We start from the raw sequence: 20,155 nt of genomic DNA on the forward strand, positions 1-20,155 counted from the left end.
AAATAGTAAAATAATAATAAATAAATTTAAGAAACAAATAAAACCAATTACAATAAATTTATCACAATAATTATAATATAATACATCTACAATTCAAAATTTTAAAATATATTATTGAACCGAATCAATTTTTCGATTTGATTAATTTTAAAACCGAACTGAACCAATTCATGATTAATTAAAAATCAATTACCCCTGTATTAGGACTAGGTGAGAGGGAAGTGTTTGGAAAAGAAATATATCTATTGAATTAAGTATAAAGGTATAGCCGACAATGAATGTGGAATTAGAGTATTTTAAATTGTAAAATTTTTTATTGTTCTTCTACTATAATTATTGTTACACTAAACAAATTTTATCAAAATGCATAATGATATATGATATAGTATGAATATTTTCTTATTGATATTATTATTAATACTACCTAAACATATATTTGTCATATGCCATTGTTTTAGTGAACTATAATTAATTGCATAAGGTTTACACAAATATGTTCGCAAAATAGACAAATTATTTAATACTCGGTTTGACTCCAATATAGAGAAAGAATTGAGTAAGTCTCTTGTAAGAACGAGTTTATAATCGTGAGACGAGTTGAAATGATCCACAACTGTCATGTATAGTCATATTTTTATCCTAAAAAATAATGTGAATCGAATTTTTTATGAATAACTTAATAGCCGAGGATATTGTCCCTTTGTCTTCGATTATTCATACATTAATTATATAATGGGAAAGACATTGTTGTCTTGTTTAAAGTTAAGTAATATTACAAATAATCTTGATATTGATTGGACTCTCGATTTATCCATTCACCTAAAATGACAATTCTAAGCAACAATGTTTGCTTTCTAATCAACAAATTATTCCACGGAAATCGTAATGACCGTCGTTATCGTCATAATTGTTGTCGTTTCGAAGTTGATTTTTTGGTAATTGTGGAGTCATTTAATTAGTCATAGAACATTGATATTAGAATGTTTACAAGATTAGTTTGGATTTAGTGGACGCGAGGTAGGCAGATTCTAAATTAATAAATTTAATATATTGTTTTTAAATTTTTTCAAATAATTTACTAGAAACATCGTTTCTCATAATACGTCAAATTTTATTGAATATATATCTTGTGAAACGGTCTTACGAAATTTTATCTGTAAGACGAGTCACCCTACCGATATTCACAATAAAAAGTGATACTCTTAGCATAAAAAGTAATATTTTTTCATGGATGACCCAAATAAAATATACGTCTAACAAACTACGATCCGTGAGACCGTCTCATACAAGTTTTTGCTAATTTTATTTATCATAATTTTCCACGAGTAAAAATATAAGCCGAATCAAATTTTTTTAAAAAAAATCTAGGAGTGTGAACATTTTTACAGTGAAAGTGAGATTTTTTTTAAAGAGATACTTTTGTATTTTTCATAAATCATATTATTTTTTAAAAAATATATCATAGTTTTATAGGGGAAATTTCATAACGAAGTCATATGCATTGTGAGTTAAGCCGGTGAAAGTTCTGCAAAGAGCCACAAAATTTACGGTTGCTATTAACTTTAAGATAGTTTTTGACTTGCTTTATTGCTTGAAATCTGGCTTTTTTTTTTAGATTCTTTTTAAACCCTATTCAAATTGCAATTTAACATAAAAATTATAAGAATTATGTGCAATTATTAAAAAGACAAAAATTTGTGTAAGACGGTCTCACGGGTCTTATTTGTGAGACATATTTCTTATTTGGGTCATCCATAAAAAAATATTATTTTTTATGCTAAGAGCATTAATTTTTATTTTGAATATCGGTAGGATTGACCCGTCTCACAGATAAATGTTCGTGATGATGTCTCAAGAAACATATTCTATTAAAAAAACACTAAGACGATTGTTTTATTTTTATAGAATTTTGAATTATATGGTGTTATATCCAAATCTAAAAATTAATTTGAAAAACTATATACCTTAAAAACTATTCTCATTTTTTAAACATATTACCATATTTTTTTCTCACATTTTCTAAATATAATCATTATGTTAAATTTGACATTTATAATTCTCAATAAATATCAATTATTATTATGTTATAACCTAATGCGTCATATTTGAAAATTTAGAATATCAATTCAAGTATAATTTAATAACAATTATCAGATAAAATGAATCGAGCCCTGTCGATTCTTGCCCCTAATCCATTCTTCCTTTTTGCCTCGACTTTTGTCAACATGTTAAATGGTGGTGGGTTACCAAAAGGGTGTGTTACATTTACTTGAAAATTGGGTTCCATTAAAAAAATTAAAATAAAACTTTTTGAAACCTAATATGGTTGGATTTGATGTCATAAGAGACATTATTACAAGGTAAAAACTCATGAGAGACGGTCTCACGGATCGTATTTTGTGAGATGGATCTTTTATTTGGGTCGTCTATGAAAATGTAATACTTTTGGTTGTGAATATCGGTATAGTTGACCCGTCTCAGAGATAAAGATTCGTGATACCGTCTCGGAGGTGGTCTCCAACATATTCTTTCTTACGCTCAAGTCAAACGCTCGAAAATCATGCATCCGTCCTCCACCTTAATTTAATATATTGTCTTGTCTAGTGAAAATCCAAGATAAGACGGACTAACCTTAAGAATTAACGGGGTAACTTATATATATATATTATTCAAACAGTTTTGATATACTGCACACCTACCATGCACATCTATGTGAGCACCGATGAGATGTCACTCACCTATTGGATGTGATGAAATATAGAAAAATTACGCATCCAATGGGTGAGTGACACTTCATCGATGTTCAATTAGATGTGTACGATAAGTGTGTAGCATATCAAAACTGATTATTCAAAGTATCTAAACTTTATTGTTGGTAAAATTCATATATTCTTCGGCACTATCGTTCTCATATTCGGGGTGCGCCGTTGGATCCATAGATGGGACATGACACACATCATATTCAAGTAAAAAGTGTCAAGTTTTGTTTTTAACCTTTATTATTTCATTTTTAAGCCATTCTTTTTAATTTGGGGAAGCAATTAAAGTCCACAGAATTTTATCTAGTTTAAATAAATTTTTTTAAAGAATTTACTTAAATTAATGAATGTGAAATGAGATTAAAACATTGTTATATTTAGCTATAATTATTTACTGACAATTTCAATAATTTTTCCTTGGAAAATCAATCATTTTTATTGGTGGCAGTGATATTAAAACTAATATATCGACATTCTTGAGGAAACTTATAATTCTCTTTAACTAATATTTTAAACATTTTTTTAGATCTGATCTGAGACGATTGATACACTCGACTCGACTCATATTATGTATGGTTCTATGTATAATATATTACTATGCATGAAATAGATTGGTTATTTTTGGACAAAATCAAGTAAATACATATTCAAATTAGATATAAAATATTTTTCAATATAAAGTTTCTCAACTTTCTACCAACACATTTTTTACATTATGGTTTTTATAATTGATTAATTGAGTGAATTTGGATCATTAAAAGCCCATAATTAATTTTTAAAAGATAGTTGATGTAGCACAAAACCAGGGGCAAAATGAGATCATGGGAAATGGGAATCACTCTACTCCATGTATGTTTGTGTGTGCTACCCCAATCCGTAACACCAAATATTCAAATTTATTCCAGGCCATTAAATAATAACTAGCTATCTTAGCACGCCTGCTTATTTACTTTTTTTTAATGAATTTAATTTATATATGACGATCATATCATAATTGTAAAAAATATCGAAAAATCAATAAAATAAACTCGGAATTGAACTTACGACTTGTTGCTCATGAGGTAAACTCACTGCATTCACTATCGTATTTAGACTGATAAATTTTAAATCTATGTTTGTTGTTTTAAATAAACAAGAATATAAATTTGAAATTCATCGTGTATATATTTATATAATATTTCGTATTAATTAAGATGAATTTTAAGATCATTAAATAATGGTGATATTTGAAATTCATTATATTTTGTGTAACTAAAATATAAATAAGTAAGATAGTTGTCGTTGTTAACCAAGCTAAATCATATTTGTGCAAATGAAAACCGGCGAAAGATTGTTGTCAGCCATGAAAACAAAAGGCCTTGTTCATGTCCGAACTAGTCACTCCGCTGCTCTGGTTCACATGTATAGCAAGGCTGGTAATCCAAAACTAGCTCAAGATTCATTTGAAGAGATGAAATTACTCGATGTTCCATAACACAGAAACTAGAGAAATTCTGGCAGGAAGAGAAGTTTCGAAAGTATTGCTTGCTGAAATCATATTCCATGGCTGGTGATAGCCTTCAGCCTTGGGGAAAATTCGACCCTGCCCCTGCAGGCACTGCCTGCAGGGCAGATCCAAGGGCCAGAATTTTTCTGGCCCTTGGTTTTTTTTTTTTTTTTTAAAATTTCCCCCCCCCCCCCCCATGAAATGATCTGGGTCTGCCCCCACACCCAGTATCGACCAAACCCAGCCTTGGAGTGTTGTTCCTCGAACTGCATCCATCAAATTTTCAATATTCATGTGTTATTTTAACTTTAATGATGTGTTATCTTGTCTGTAATTTTGATATTTAACAACACAGATTTTTAAACATGATTTAATAATAAGAATTTATTTATTGTAGCTTATATTAATAAAGTATTTTAAAACATGATCCTTTTTTTAATTAAAAAATTATATAATATATATAGTTTTTCTTAGTTTAATTAATTAATAATACTTTTATATTTTTCTTCGATATCAATAAAATATTTCAACTTAGATAAACAAGGTCATTTTTTCACAAAAGTGGTAAATACACTGTTAAAAATGGTTATCTTAGGGAAAGAAGCAGATTGGCTCCTCATCCTTTTCGATTTTCACATCCAAATCAATCTTGGTGGAACTTACTATGGAAGCTGCGTATCCAGCCCAAAATCCGCATTTTTCTGTGGCGCGCCTATCATGATTTACTGCCTACATCGATTAATTATATTTTCATACTTCTACGAGTCACTGCTTGTATTTTGTCCGGTTGTTCGAATTGTGTTGAAAAACACCCAATTTTGGCGGTGTTTAAAATTGCATTGAGAAGCCTCATTTCTAGATTGTGTTTTATTTCTTTTGGCTACCTTCAAGCAGGAGGATTTTGAATGTTTTGCTACTCTATGTTGGGCAATTTGGCATGAAATTTACAAGATCAACCATGAATTTGCAGGAATGAAAGTTAAGATAAATGTGGACTAGGCTTATGCTATGATGGAAAATTTTCGAAAATATAGTTTGGTTGGTTCTTCGGGGAATAATGATGCTCGAATATTTATGGATGAGAAGTGGGTACCACCACTACCAAACTATTTTAGGTTGGATATTGATGCATGCTTTGATATTAGAAACAACAAATTTAGCGTTGAGACGGTGGTGCGTAATACAATGGGAAAAGTTTCTGGTGCGCAAGCTAGCCCTATCAGATGTCTAGGTTCAGTTACTTGTGCGGAGTTGTTGACAATCGGAAGCGGGATGGACTTATGTCTCCGGATTGATCTATCAAATGTTTGTATATTTTCTGACTCATTGAAAGTTGTTAGGATGGTCCTTTCCCACGTAGAAGATCTTGGATCCGCTGGGGTTCTTGCCTTGGAAATCCAATTAATGTTAGAGCTTCCAAATTTTCTTTCCATCCAACATGTGCGAAGAAAGGCCGTCAAGTGGCTCACATTTTAGCTCGTTAAGCTTTGTCTTGTAATAGCTCCATTAGTTGTGTTAATGACGGTTTACCCACGTGGCTTGTAAACATTGTATCTTGGGACTTCCCGAATTAATTTTATTATAGTTCATTTTAAAAAAAAAGTTCACATTTTCAAAATAATTAAAATAAAACTATTTCATTAAGCATTAGTTTTTTTTAAGAAATAATTCATGACACTAATATGATAATAATACTACAAATAATAATAAATATAATGTGTTGTTGATTATTATCAACAATGATGAATTATTATCTTTATCAATTTTTATACGATAGTTTATGATTATTATTATTTTCATTTGTTATTAAATATTATTGAAAAAACAAAAAAAAAATTCGCCAAATTTGGTTGGTCAAATGCAAAAAGTTGTGTAAGATAGTCTCACGGGTCTTATTTTGTAAGACATTTATCCTATTTGGGTCATCCATAAAAAAATATTACTTTTTATGATAAGAATATTACTTTTTATTGGGAATATCGGTAGGATTGATCCGTCTCACAGATAAAGATTCATGAGAGCGTCTCACAAGAGACCTACTCTTAGCCAAATGCGGTAGATTCAATTTTTTCAAAATTTGAAATGATATTTAGTTTAGTTTTTTAAAAATCAATCTATAAATATACACTAATTCATGTAAAAAAAACTCAAATTCTATAAAACTTTTAGTTTCAATATGAATTAAATAAAGATTAAATAAATTTGAATATTAAACAAATGCAAGAAATTAAAGCCCAATTGCAATAAAAAAAAGTCTAGTAATCCCATGATTATATTATTGTATTAACTCAATTTCATATATTATGTGTTAATGTAAAAATGATCTAAAAAATAAATTTGGGAATTAAAATTAATTTTAAAAATTAACTTTTATTAATGTGATTATATGTATTTGTCGTCGAAAACTATTTTAAAAAAGAGACTAAAAACAAAAACTATTAAATGTAAAAGTACAAAATATATTAAAATTAAACTACCAAAAGCAATGAGCGACAGTGGTGGAAGCTCGGGGTACTCGGCTACCGGAGATGAACATCCACCGCCGGAAGCTGGGGCTGCGGAGAGGGTGAAGAAGAAGGAGAAGGCTCGTGTGAGTCGGACGTCTCTGATTCTCTGGCACACGCACCAAAACGATGCCGCGGCGGTTAGAAAGCTTCTGAATGAGGATCTGTCTCTCGTGCACGCAAGAGACTATGACAATCGAACTCCACTCCATGTGGCGGCTACCCATGGTTGGATCGATATTGCCAAGTGTCTTTTAGAGCACGACGCTGATGTTAACGCCCAAGATCGATGGAAAAATACAGTGAGATTTTTTTTTTATCACATTTACTCATTTACACGCTTGTATGTGTGCGTAACTACCTTTTGATTTTATGGGTTAGCGGAGACGATTATATCTGTTGATTCTTTTTTTTTTTTACTGTGATTATTTTTTCCGTTGGTTTTGTAATGCCTGCGGAGTTAATGCGCACGTTCTCTCTGCAAGAATTTGAGAAATCAGTCTTTTTTGTTTGGTGCAATTTTATGTTGGGATTGTGTGTATTCAGCTCTTCATCCATGAAATGTGGGTGTAGTTTGCTGAGATTTCCTTTTTCTTTGCTACTGTTTCAGCAAAAAAAGTTTGATTTTGATGATTAAATACAAACTTTCGAACACTTATTCTTAAATTGCATTTCAGCTCAACTTGGCTAGAAAACTAACTCATTCTGCTAACTTGTAGCCAGCATAGTGGTTGTGTGAGTAAGATTTATGTTTTTTTTCTAATCATGAATGGCTGACAAGGCTGTTGAAGCATAAGTTGATTTAAGTTAAAATTGGAGTTTATAGATATATTCGAAATCACATGGAGCATTCCTGCTCTTTAACATGCTACAATCATGATTTTCCTGTCCATAAACAGCCCTTCAAATTATAATGGACATTAGCTATTTTTGTGCCACCTAGTGTGTCAGAAAAATCCATCTGGGTCTCAAAGTTCTTATCCAGGTCTTGAATTGCAAGGCAATCATGCAAAATTTGTGTGACGAGTTGTAGCATTAGATTATCTTCAATATTTAATAGCGGAATGCTGGTAAAATATGGTTTCAAATTGTACTCACTGCTAGGGTGAAAGCTTCTATTTCCCAGGCATAAGGGACAAAGAATTAGCGCCATAACAAATAATTGGGAATAACTTTTTCAGAACTCATGCATGTTTGATGATGGCGCACATACAGATCTCCGGATGAAAAGTTCATTTATAATATTAATTTTAATTTGAAAATTAGAATATTATAAGTTTTTTAATTACCTATAATTTACATAGTCATAGTTAAAAACCTTGTGTCTAACACACATTTTTTTTCCTTAAGATCCAGATGTTTTATGAGAACACTTCACAAGTTAGGTGTTTGGAATTTTTCTGCATAACTATGAGTTTTAACTTTTGACTGTTAGTTTTACTTAAGTTGAACATTACAATTTATTGACGTATCTGAATAATGTAGATATATGAAGTGAAAAAGAAAATTTCCACCGTATAAGTAACTTCTTTCCAGTTTTGCACAAGACATTGTCCCGCTCATTATTTCGTGTGCAATGTTCTGAAGCTTCAAGCAGAAAACGTGTTTTTAAAGCGTGGGGTTGAACCTAATCGTCGTGCACCAGGCCTGCACGATCACATTTAAATGTGCTCATTTACAACTAGTATGTATTCGTCATCACTATGTAAAAATGATTAACCAAATTAATATAAGATTACATTGTATTCCATTATATACTATTTTAAACTTATTTTTCTAACACGTGGTTTTTGATAATGCATGATATATTAATATTATATATGCATATATTTTATATATCCCTATAAAATGTATATATATAAACATTAATATCTCCACATGTACATTTAATACATGTATTGACATATTAATTATTATTTAATTTATATAATCAACTCATTGGTTAATTAATTCAAGACCCCTATAGAAGATTTTATGATAATTTGTACATATTAATAGTCATTACTATTAGTGCTATCATTCAATTATATACTATTTTAAACTTATTTTTCTAACATGTGGGATAAGGAGTAATGCCATCACTCCTCCTTCAAAATTTGATGTATGTGTCTACCTGGCCTCTCAATTTACCAACACCGATAATCTAAAGGTGGCTCTTACTTGTTCTACCGGTTCAAGAGGTGGGTCTGTAGATGTAGCACTTTACTCGCAAATTCAAGAGTTGACTATCATACACGAGATAATCATCCAGTGTTCTTGCTGGTGATCATATCTGATACTGTTCCGTCACAACCTAGACTCAGACCCAAGCAAGCGTGACTGCACAATAAGCTTTTGTAACAACTACTTCGTATTCGTCATCGCTTTACGGAAATGATTAATCTAAGTTGTTATTGGAGTACATTGTATTCCATTATATACCATTTTAAACTTTTTCTAACCGATGTGCGATAAGGGTACTACATTAATTGTGTAGTTCTTTTGAGATGATTTTAATCAAGTGTTTACTTTGTTGATAATATTTGCAGCGGATATTAATTAGTTCCATATTAACTGCTAATTTAGAAACTAAAGTACGCCATTAATTGGATAAATGTTCATTCAACGTATTGTTGTATGGAACTGGTATATGTTAAAATTATGTGATAATATGTGATGTAATTGTTAAGTTCATCTTGGAGACTTCCGTTCTTGCTAATGGAACTATATCTTGCCATCACGTGCGCGAGAATTTAAAATTTCTGCAGTCTCTTTTTGATCATTGCTATGGAATTTACTATAGTCTGTGATGGAGAATCCATCTATTTGCTGTTCTACATTAGCATCATCTCGTTATCTTCTTTCTGTATTTGTCAAACAGCCTTTAGCTGATGCTGAAGGAGCAAAAAGATTTGGCGTGATTGAATTATTGAAGTCTTATGGAGGTGTATCTGATGTAAGCCCATTTGCATTTTGATTGAGACTGGACTAGTACTAGAATGCTTTGGCCTTATGCTGTCTTGGATTTCATTTTCATTTAGAGAAGTACTTTGTGCACGTTACAGGGTCCGAATGGGAGTCATTTTGAACCAAGGCCTGTACCACCTCCGCTACCAAAAAAGTGTGACTGGGAGATTGACCCTGATGAGCTGGACTTTTCGAGCTCAGTTCTTGTTGGGAAGGTCTGAATTCATTTGCAAAATATGATTTATATCCTCCTCGTTAGTCAATATCGTTGGTCATTCTTCTTCTAGTTTTTGGAAAACTTGCTAATAAGATAATATGGCTCTCTTCATTTGAGAGAACTCAAAAACTTGACATTTGCAACTTGTTCAACTATAAAATATTGAGATTTTGCAATCTTCATGCTGGGGTGTGGTTTTTAATTTTCAGCAAGTAGAACAGTTCTAATGAGGCATTATGTCAGCCTGTTTACATTCACATCAACCCTACTTGGATGTGAGGCTTTTTGTTCGTTCATTTATTTCTTATGTAAATTTATATGATTTTCATTGCCACAAGTGTTGAAGAAATTAATCCCACTCCTGCACTGTGTTTTCTTATTATTATTTAGTTCTTTATTCAAGGTGGATCTAGAGGCAGCGTTGGGTACATTATGCCCTAGCATGCAATATTGTTCCGAGTGTTTTTCGTCTTTGTTTCTAGAAAGTACGAGCTTTTTATAATGTTTTTGACCTTTTAAATTCATCAATGGTTGTTTGTTGTTGCTCGTTACTCAAATTTATTTGCAAAGCACATTGTTGCCGATGGCAGCTAATATTTGTAGGGCTCTTTTGGTGAGATACTAAAAGCTTGTTGGCGGGGAACACCAGTAGCTGTCAAACGCATTCTTCCAAAGCTTTCGGATGATAGATTGGTGATGTACGCTTGTCAACTTCAATCTTACAATGTTTAACTTTCCAGTTCTTTATCTTGTCTACTATATATCAGAGATTTGAATGCTACTTCCCACGAACTCAATTTTAAGAGCTTGTGATGTAAGGTACAGATACTTTAGTATTTGTTTGGCTTTGGAACCTTAGTAACCGTAAGCTTCCATATCACTACCACATAATCTGCTAAAGCTGTTTTTTTTCTGCTTTATCCTGCTTGCTTTAAATAAATTATCTTATCTCTTGCTTGCAATTCAGCCAGGACTTCAGGCATGAGGTCAATTTGCTAGTGAAGCTTCGTCATCCAAATATCGTCCAATTTCTAGGGGCAGTTACTGAAAAGAAGCCTTTAATGTTAATCACAGAGTTCTTGAGGGGGGTGGGTGGATGTGTTTTAAATCTCTTTAAAAGGATTATTTTTTTAGTTCGATAATTGTTCTAACTCTGGTTTCCCATACTATATTATATTCTTGTGTAGGGTGATCTTCATCAGCATCTGAAGGAAAAAGGGGCGCTAAGCCCATCTACTGCAATCAATTTTGCATTAGACATTGCCAGGTAAAATGGAATATGTTGTTTTTCCCGTTAGAGTTGATAACTCTAGCCTCAAGGTTCAGCAGTCGGTGATCACCCTTCTCAATCTTTTACACACTATCACCAATATAAGTCCTGATACTGATGCTTCAAGTTTTTTTTTTTTTTTTGAAGAAACTGATGCTTCAAGTTTTTAAATAAGAAACATGGTTTTATTTATAAATTCTCAACTTTAGTGGGATTGCATTTGAGTTTCGTACTTTCTTATTATTTTCATATTTTATTATTTGGGTGGGTAGGTTGTGCGTAGTGTGTGGGTTTTGGACTTTAATCTTATTTCACACAAATATATCATCAATAATCACGGACAGGCATGCCTACAGAAGGAGTGACAATGTGATGTTCTAATATACCTTGTTACATTCAGCACCATAAAATGTGTTGTGTGGTACTCTTATTTGTTTGTCTTGTTGGACAGAGGGATTGCTCATCTCCATAGTGAGCCAAATGTTATAATTCACCGTGATCTAAAACCAAGGTTAGTTGTTATGCTTCTTATAATTGTTAAATATATTTCATGACAATCATAATAATTCTACTGTCGGTCCTCATGTTTCTCAGCAAAAACTATTTTGTCAATGCTTCGAGATCTCTCTCTCACCCCTCCTTCCCTTCTCTCTACGGGTGTTAGGGTGTATTGTGTGTGATGAATTTTGTGCCAAATCCTTCTTTCATAGGGTTTCCTGGCTTATGGTAATTTTCCAGGAACATTCTTCTTGTCAACACAAGTGCAGACCATTTAAAAGTAGGAGACTTTGGGTTAAGCAAGCTCATCAGGGTACAACATTCTCATGAAGTGTACAAAATGACTGGCGAGACTGGAAGCTGTAAGTAACTTGAGAACAATTATACCCAAGTGGGGGGTTTTGCACTGATGGTTAGTGGCTAAGACTAGTTTTTTTTTTTTATTTCAAAAGACCGTTACATGGCACCTGAAGTCTTCAATCATTGGAAATATGATAAGAAGGTGGACGTTTTCTCATTTGCTATGATATTATATCAGGTAATTTTTTCATTTTTTAATTTTTTGTATCGAATTAGACTTAGCTAACATAATGTGAAGTGAATGCGGAATGTTGCAGATGCTTGAAGGTGATCCTCCAATGTCAAATTATGAACCGTATGAAGCAGCAAGATGTGTTGCGGAAGGAGACAGGCCAATCTTTAGGGCAAAAGGTTTCATTCCTGAATTGAGAGAGTAAGTACCTGTGAAATCTTTTATCATGTGAAATAAAAATAAGCATGGCTGGTTTACAAAAAAGAATACATATATATACCAGGATAACCATCGAGCACCTTTAATTGATTGCATAACGACGTCGTAATGTCACTTAGGTTCCATAGTTGGAAAAAAGTGCACGGGGACATGACAGCTAAATTTCTTGCTTAAATCACCAATAGCACAATCTGCGGCTACTTTATAAATATTGTTCTTTTGCTAATCTTCCTTCATCAGCTTTAGTATTTTCCTTGTTCAGTTTCAATGCATACATAAATTTCGCAAATGTAAAATTTTGGCATCGCGGCCTCTAATATCAAGATGCCTGCTGCCACTAAGCTCTTTTCTAACAAGTAACGATGTACTCAGTTTTTCTTGATTTCCCAGTTTTAGCTTCATTTTTTTACTGTAGTTTAATCCATCTTGATTATTTATTCCGAATCATGATTCTGTATTTGCATAGTTCTCTTCATTAGATTCCATCACCGTCCTTAACAAACAAGGTTGACTCTATTGTAGATGAGAATGTAAGATACTAACCATCTGAACAGAAAAAGAAAGCTCCTGTAACAAATTTGGCTGAGTTTTTACGGACCCGTTAAGCTTTTGCATTGTTCTTGAATTTTCATATTCTAATATCCGCCGAACTGAAAATCAATTAGGTTAACCGAGCAATGCTGGGCAGCAGACATGGACAAGAGACCTTCATTCTTGGAAATTCTGAAAAGACTCGAAAAAATCAAGGAAAAATCTACCTTCTGAGCATCACTGGGTCACTGGCAGGTCTTTGCTACGTGATCCGAAGAAGCTCGAGATTATCTTGATGACAAAGTTTGTATCTTTCAACCTCTCGATAAAACGGATCGTGAATAAAATCCGCCGGCTCATCGGTTTCATGTTGTTCAAAATGTTACTGTATTAATGCCAATAGGTTTCTAAATTTCTACAGTCCCAAATATCAAACATATTTCTTCTCAGTTGTCCCGTTATCGTAGTTTTCATGTAAAGCCGAAGCGAAACCAATGCAGGAGATTTTAAAAGTCATGTACTTAATTGTCTGTTGACGTTTAGAAGTTCATAGACAGGAATTAATTGTTTTCTTAAAGACCTATTTTTTTATGAGTTTTTTTTTTAATAACAATATAAATCACTTTGATAATTTGTTGCAAAGTATTATAATTTCAATTTTTCTCTTCATGAACTTTTTTCTCCTCTCTCTCTTCTTCATAACATCCCAAACATGAATCTGCAGCATTGGAAACAATCAGTAGATCCAGAAGAGAAATAAAAAGCCATTCACTATAAAACATCAACAAAAAAAATACACATAATTTCCATTGCTTTCGATTCATTTTTCCTCACCAAAATGTGTAAAACTGGCTTCCTAATAATACCACTTCGCAACTCAATAAAACTTTACTTTAACCCTGATCGCATTGAATGGAAAACGTGAATAGAGTTAAACCTAAGCTCATGGAAAATTGTACTGCTGTCAATAAAACGATAAAATGACTCGGAATTGCAATCAAATTAGCTTCTTTTTCTCAAAGAAGGATTTCAAATGCCATAGCTGCAGCCCTGCTACAGATAAGCAAACGAAAAGCGAGAGAATGCTCAACCAAGCCATTTTTGAGTTTGTAGATCTGTTGAGTTCCTGCATCTCTTCTTCTCTGCAATCGCGACCAAATGTATGAGATATCGTGGAAATGTAAATAAAACATCACTTGTTGAACTTGAGTGAAAAGAAATCGGAAATTTAAAGCACTAACCTTTCACGTAGAAAAAACATCTCATCGTGGATGGATTGGACAGTATCAAACATTTTCTTCAACTCTAATTCCATCGACTAGTGGCGAGAAAACAAAGAACACAATATTAAATAAGCAAGAGAAGGTTTAATATACCAACACAATCGAACTGATGAAGTTCAGTCAAAATAACTCCCAAGATTTAAATCCAGCATTTCCATCTCACTTCATTCTCTTTTCCCACAACATATTTTCCTCACTTCAACATAATTATTCATTTAATTAACATTTTATTACTTCCCAATAATACGCAATTATTACATCATACTCAACACAAAACACATCGTTTTAAAATTTTATAATAAATAGATCTTATATATGAAACCTTTGTTAGGCCATTTTCTCAAAACAATATCAAACGTACATGTATTCCCACAAAATATTTTTCTACAATTATTTACCCAAGTTTCTTTTTCCAAGAACACAGTAATAGAAACCAGACAAGGCCATATAGTTCTGACTAACAACCTGTTAGGACATAAGCATAAAACATGAAGCATGCGGGTGGATGGAAAATGACAACTTACTTCAACAGAACCTTTCTTGGCTACATTTGTCCAATCCTTGGCGGCGATACCAGATTTCCAATCAAAGTCAATGGTGATGGTAGTTGATGGTTTGTTATCAGCAGCAAAAAAGCAAGCCATGTACTCGCCTGCCTCTGTAGCTTGAAATGCAAAATTACCTTCGTGGACATGGTCTGAATAGTGATAGCTATTGCCATATGATGACGTTACCTATAGTTTCAACAAAATAAAGACAAAATTCTCATAATTCACATCTATCACCAAAAGAAAAGGAAATTCTCGAGCAAAATTCAATCAAAAACTGTTTTCTAAGCCAAAGAGCAAAAGCAATAACAAATATACCAATTAATTCTGAAAGATCATGTCATTGACAGTAAATCGCAGCAAAGAAACACGAGAGCAAAAATACACCACCAAATGCAATGTTATTTCTTAATCTAAATACTAAAGCCATATGAAGACATAATACATAAGGCAAAAAGAACATCTTCTAAATTTATTTACATGGATTAATTCCTTTACAATTATTGGTTAATCTCTACGGCAAATATAACACAAACATAAAAAGATATAGCATTCTAAAAAATAAACAATCTTCTGAAGTTAAAACCCTTGCAATCTGGGAGAGCGAATGTGGAATGACTTGCAATGGAAGAAATGTTAAATGATACAGCCCAAAAAAGGTGAAGATATATTGTAACAATTTCACTCCAATGAACAACTAACTAATTGCAAATCCATGTAAACAATATCCTTATCAACTTTATTTTGAAAGCTTAAGTCTCAATTAAATCCCATGCAATCAAAAAGATAAATGTTGTATTGAAATCTGGAAAATGAGGGGTACAATTAATAAAGCAAATAACAAATGATATAATTACCGAGTTAGAAGCGCAATTAAAGAGAGAAAACAAAATACTTGATGATTTATGTGGTTAGTTAGATCTAGAGCAAATTACGGGGAAGTACTTATAAGGGAATTTCATCAAGCAAGATAAACATTTTCAGCAAACCCGGAAATCAATCTAGTAATCTAACCCATGACGTAATTCCAAAATTGACTACTACAAAAAGATCAGAACTTCGGGTAAATAAAACTTACCCGGACGGTAATTTTGTGAGAATCAGGCAAAGGGTTGCCCTCACTGGGATTCACAACATGATACTTTCCAACAGTCATGGAATTGCTCTTGATATCCTCGGCTATACATTTGGTGTGACCCGACTCCAGATCGAATCGTATCGATTCGACCAAAATGCAGAAACCCAAAATCAAAACTAGGAAAAGACTCCTTTTTTGGGTTTGAATTTGAATTTGAATATGCATATTCGAAAGTAAAATATCAAAATAACCGAGGTTTCGAAAAGATAATGCTCTATTATATTTGGGTTTTGTAATTCAAGGCGAAATTTTGGATTATACTTATACTTTGCGGGAACGGGAATTGGATTGATCTGGAAACGTGCAGGATGGTAGGGCGGTCTAGGTTTCTTGAATCTAAGCTTCTGAAGGTGAAGGTTAAATTTATATAATTGATCGTCTCGGAATATTATTTTTTATTTAAAAATTTGATTTTATTAATTTGATATTAATTATCGTTTTGACCATCAAACTTGATTATTATTTTTTTATAATATTACAATTCATCTAAATTTATCGGATATTATACTACATTATATTATTGTTTTACCATATTAATTATTAGAACTTATATATAATCGAGCTAAAAATATGATAATAAAACGTTTTCTTTTTAGTAAGTCTTTCTTGAGATCGTCTCACTTGAATATTTTTTAAATTATTATTTTTACGTGTTTTGACTTGAAATAGGAAAAAAAGACCAGTATTATTGATTATACACCAATATATATGACCCAAATTGAATAAGTTGTAGTTTTTTGTATTCTTTCTAATATATTTGACCAAACAAATTCAAAGCATTTTTGTGAAAATGCGTTTTGTGATGGCATTAAACGATACATAATAAATAATAAAAAAAATACATGATCTATTTAATTTATCTTAATTTCAATAGGCTTGTTCAAATTAGACATCATCATATATAATAAATAATTATAAAGATCGATAAGATCGGATGATGGACAAACACTGAACTACAATAGTTCAATTTTTTAAATATTAAACACCGAGAAATCAAACCAAATTTAGTTTTCAAATCAAGCAAAAAATACTAAAATAATCTCTCGTAAAAACTAATTACACGTTTCGAAATTTAAAATATATGCAAGTTGAATGAGTAAACACGAATTTGTTTTATGGATGTTCGGAGATTAACAACCATGTGTCACCCCTTCCACCTATAAATGATTCAGTATTAGACTTTGGGTATAAACTCACTTTAAATTAAGATTTATCCATTGTCTAAATAAAAGTCATAGTACACTCACGATTGTAGGCTACAACCTCATAATCTGCTTAATGTTTAATGTCATTTATGTCAAAACTGCAAACACAATATTTAATATCTTTATGTGAAAACTCACACGTCTAAACTTTAAAGCTCAACTCTAATGTATATGTTGAGAATTTTTACAGTGTACGTAGATATCAAATGTATGATCGCACTTAGACTTGCTCTTATTCTAGTTAATTTCTTCCCGTAGGATGTGAATTCTCTTCCAAATCTTCAATTTGTTATATTTATGGCCTCCAATAATGATATAGACGCCAGATACAAGAATATGACCGTTTGGAAATATTATGTATGAATTCTGATATTGCAACAGTCAAATTCGTATTTCTTGTCATTTTCTGAAGCTGATCTGACCTGATATGAGATGAGTTGAGCTGTCTGATTGAGCTACTTTTATCAACATGAGATGTTGATTTGATATGAGTCGTTCCAAGTGAGTTGTTCTCTTCTTTTGATTATAACTTTTGATTTGATTTTGGACAAAATGATGAACATGAAAGTTGCAACCCTTTCTCTTAGTTTTCAGTGGAATCAAGAATTACTAAATTCTAATTTTTTATGAGAGCGATATGTTTGACACATAAAATTGTCTGCAATATGGAATTTGTTCTTCATTAAGTGCAAAACGAGCAATTTCATCTTGGTTTAGTAGTTTCTTTTTATCTGATTCTAAATTTGACTTATAAAAATGATTTGTATAACTTCGACTTATAAAATTGATCTGCAGATCATTCTGGTAGCTTCATTCTATTTAGATAAATGAGCTGAGAAATATGACTAAAATACAAAAACCTGGTTAAACTGAGGTGATTGATGTTCCGTTTTTATCATCTTGATTTTTCGACTAATATTTCGTGTAGATAACATTCGAATCAACTGAACTGTTGTGAAATATGACTTGTGACAAATTAAGTTTTGTAATCAATAGTTTTGGCAACTGGTCATTTGCATCACTAAGTTATGAGATATAATCAAAATACTTCTGATCGTCAGAAACTAATTAGTGTTGTAATTATATTTCAACAACCTTTCACTTCTAATTTAACATCTATCAACTATGCACTTAATAATTTATGTTAGCAACACAAACAAATTTTGTTATCATCAAATCAAGATTGTTAGTAATCCGTATTCCAACAAAGATAATGCTACAAATGAAAAATTATATACAATAAACGAGACTATTGAAGGATTCCCTTATATTTGTTACCTTGTCATCCTGCAAATTAAATTTAGGGGAAATCGGAGACAGCATTAGAAATATTCAACAATTTTTTATAAGTTGATTAATTTCAAGTCACAAATATGATTGATAATCAATGTTTGTTTCTTTGTTCTATTTAACTAAAAGATAGAAGTTTTAACCATCGAAAAACTAAACCTTAATTATTTTTTTATTGTGACACCCCGAGGCCGAAGAAGACGATGAGTGATCACCTGTGCTAAGAAGTTGCACAAACAAAAAGCGACTCCTGATAGAATTTAGGCGAAAAAAACATAAGTGAACCGATCTTACAAATGAGAGAGATTCCAAAGATGTGCATGTATGAAACTATATGGTTGAGAAAAATATAAAAGATTTAATAAGTATTACTCATACTAACAAGATGCATTCTCTTTTCAGAAGTTCGTCACTTAAAAACTTTAAATTTAAACATGACTGACTTAAGAAAATTCTGAGATAAGTGACCTCTTGAAAATTTTCTAAAGTAGTATATGAATGCGGGCATAATCACGCTGAAAAGACTTGTTTCGGTACAACGGGGACAAATATGAGGCATTGTAGAATGGTATGAGAGACGATATCTCATACTACAATTTGGTTTGGGGAAGAATCAAGCGGAAACTAACGGGCACGTGATGCTCGAGGCCGAAGAAGGATGGGAGTGATCCCCATGGCCTAGAGGTTGCACGAACAAAGAGTGACTCCTTATATGGTTCTAGGTGAAAGAGAATATGAATAAACTAATCTCACACCACAACTTGAAAATTCAATAGTTGAGCATGCTTGAATTATGACAATTATAAGATGGGTGACCTAAGTCATCGAATATAGGACAATACACTTATACTTTGATTTAAATATAAATAAAATTATATTTATTTTATTATACTTTATTAGTGTGTTAAAATATATTTTAGTTTTGTATATAATTTATTTATTGAGATGTAATTTTATTAAAATATATCATAATCTTATAAACAAAAATATGTACCTAAACAAATTGATGGTTACAAGATCAAACTGATTGTACGAAAATAACAATTAGTTGAGTATGGGCAATTGTGGTATTTTGATCAGCCTGATCAGCTCGGCGATCCAAATAAAATGATTCAGCATGCGTTACAAAGCTAAGAAGATGATATACAAATCATATTCACAAGTCAAATCTGAATTGGAGTGCAAGATGCTGATACCACACATAATGAAATGAGAAAGGTTGATTTCAGCATACATCATCAGTTTGGTTTAGTTGAGTAAAACTGAATGACCAATTAAGCATGCTCGGTTGAAGATTAAATACAATATTTTGAAGAGAATTCAAAACATGAGCAGCATAAATGAAGAAATGAGCTAGAATGAGAGAAACTCAAGTGTAAGGTTACATTTGAGCGATACACACTATGTAATAGGTTAAATCCTCACACATAATCTGTTGGGTGCAATAATTATCCTTGCTTGATAGAGCGATCGAACCGTGATGCTTGAGTTGGTGTGCGGTTTAAAATATTTGAGTTGCACTATTACCACCAGCTATAATTTTTGGTAAAGCGGGAAGCGCTTGATCCTACAATTGGTATTAGAGCCAAGGCCACGGGTTCGATTCCTATTTATTGCAAGGAGTGCAATTATTGGGAGTGAGATTGTTGGGTGGAAAAAAGAAAAATATCAAAGAGATTAATCAACTTCAAATCTGATATGAAAAAGAAATATGAAAGTCAGATATGAT

The 20,155-nt window shown here is 32.0% G+C and overlaps 1 protein-coding gene and 1 pseudogene across 1 annotated transcript; one reads left to right on the forward strand and one right to left on the reverse strand.

Moving 5' to 3' along the window:
* Nucleotides 1–6,686: 6,686 nt before the first annotated feature.
* On the forward strand, nucleotides 6,687–13,517 carry LOC140830611 (serine/threonine-protein kinase VIK-like; annotated as a pseudogene).
* Nucleotides 13,518–13,715: 198 nt separating this feature from the next.
* On the reverse strand, nucleotides 13,716–16,277 carry LOC140829691 (transmembrane emp24 domain-containing protein p24delta9-like). Its single transcript, XM_073192997.1, has 4 exons — nucleotides 15,872–16,277; nucleotides 14,770–14,979; nucleotides 14,204–14,280; nucleotides 13,716–14,104 (listed from the first exon to the last, which is right to left on the reverse strand). Exons 1-4 carry the CDS (start codon nucleotides 16,094–16,096, stop codon nucleotides 13,960–13,962), a joined length of 657 nt encoding a protein of 218 aa, XP_073049098.1. The 5' UTR covers nucleotides 16,097–16,277; the 3' UTR covers nucleotides 13,716–13,959.
* Between the last annotated feature and the right edge of the window lie 3,878 nt (nucleotides 16,278–20,155).

The sequence above is a fragment of the Primulina eburnea genome, chromosome 4 (genome assembly GCF_022965805.1).
Source record: "Primulina eburnea isolate SZY01 chromosome 4, ASM2296580v1, whole genome shotgun sequence".
Lineage (NCBI taxonomy): Eukaryota > Viridiplantae > Streptophyta > Magnoliopsida > Lamiales > Gesneriaceae > Primulina > Primulina eburnea.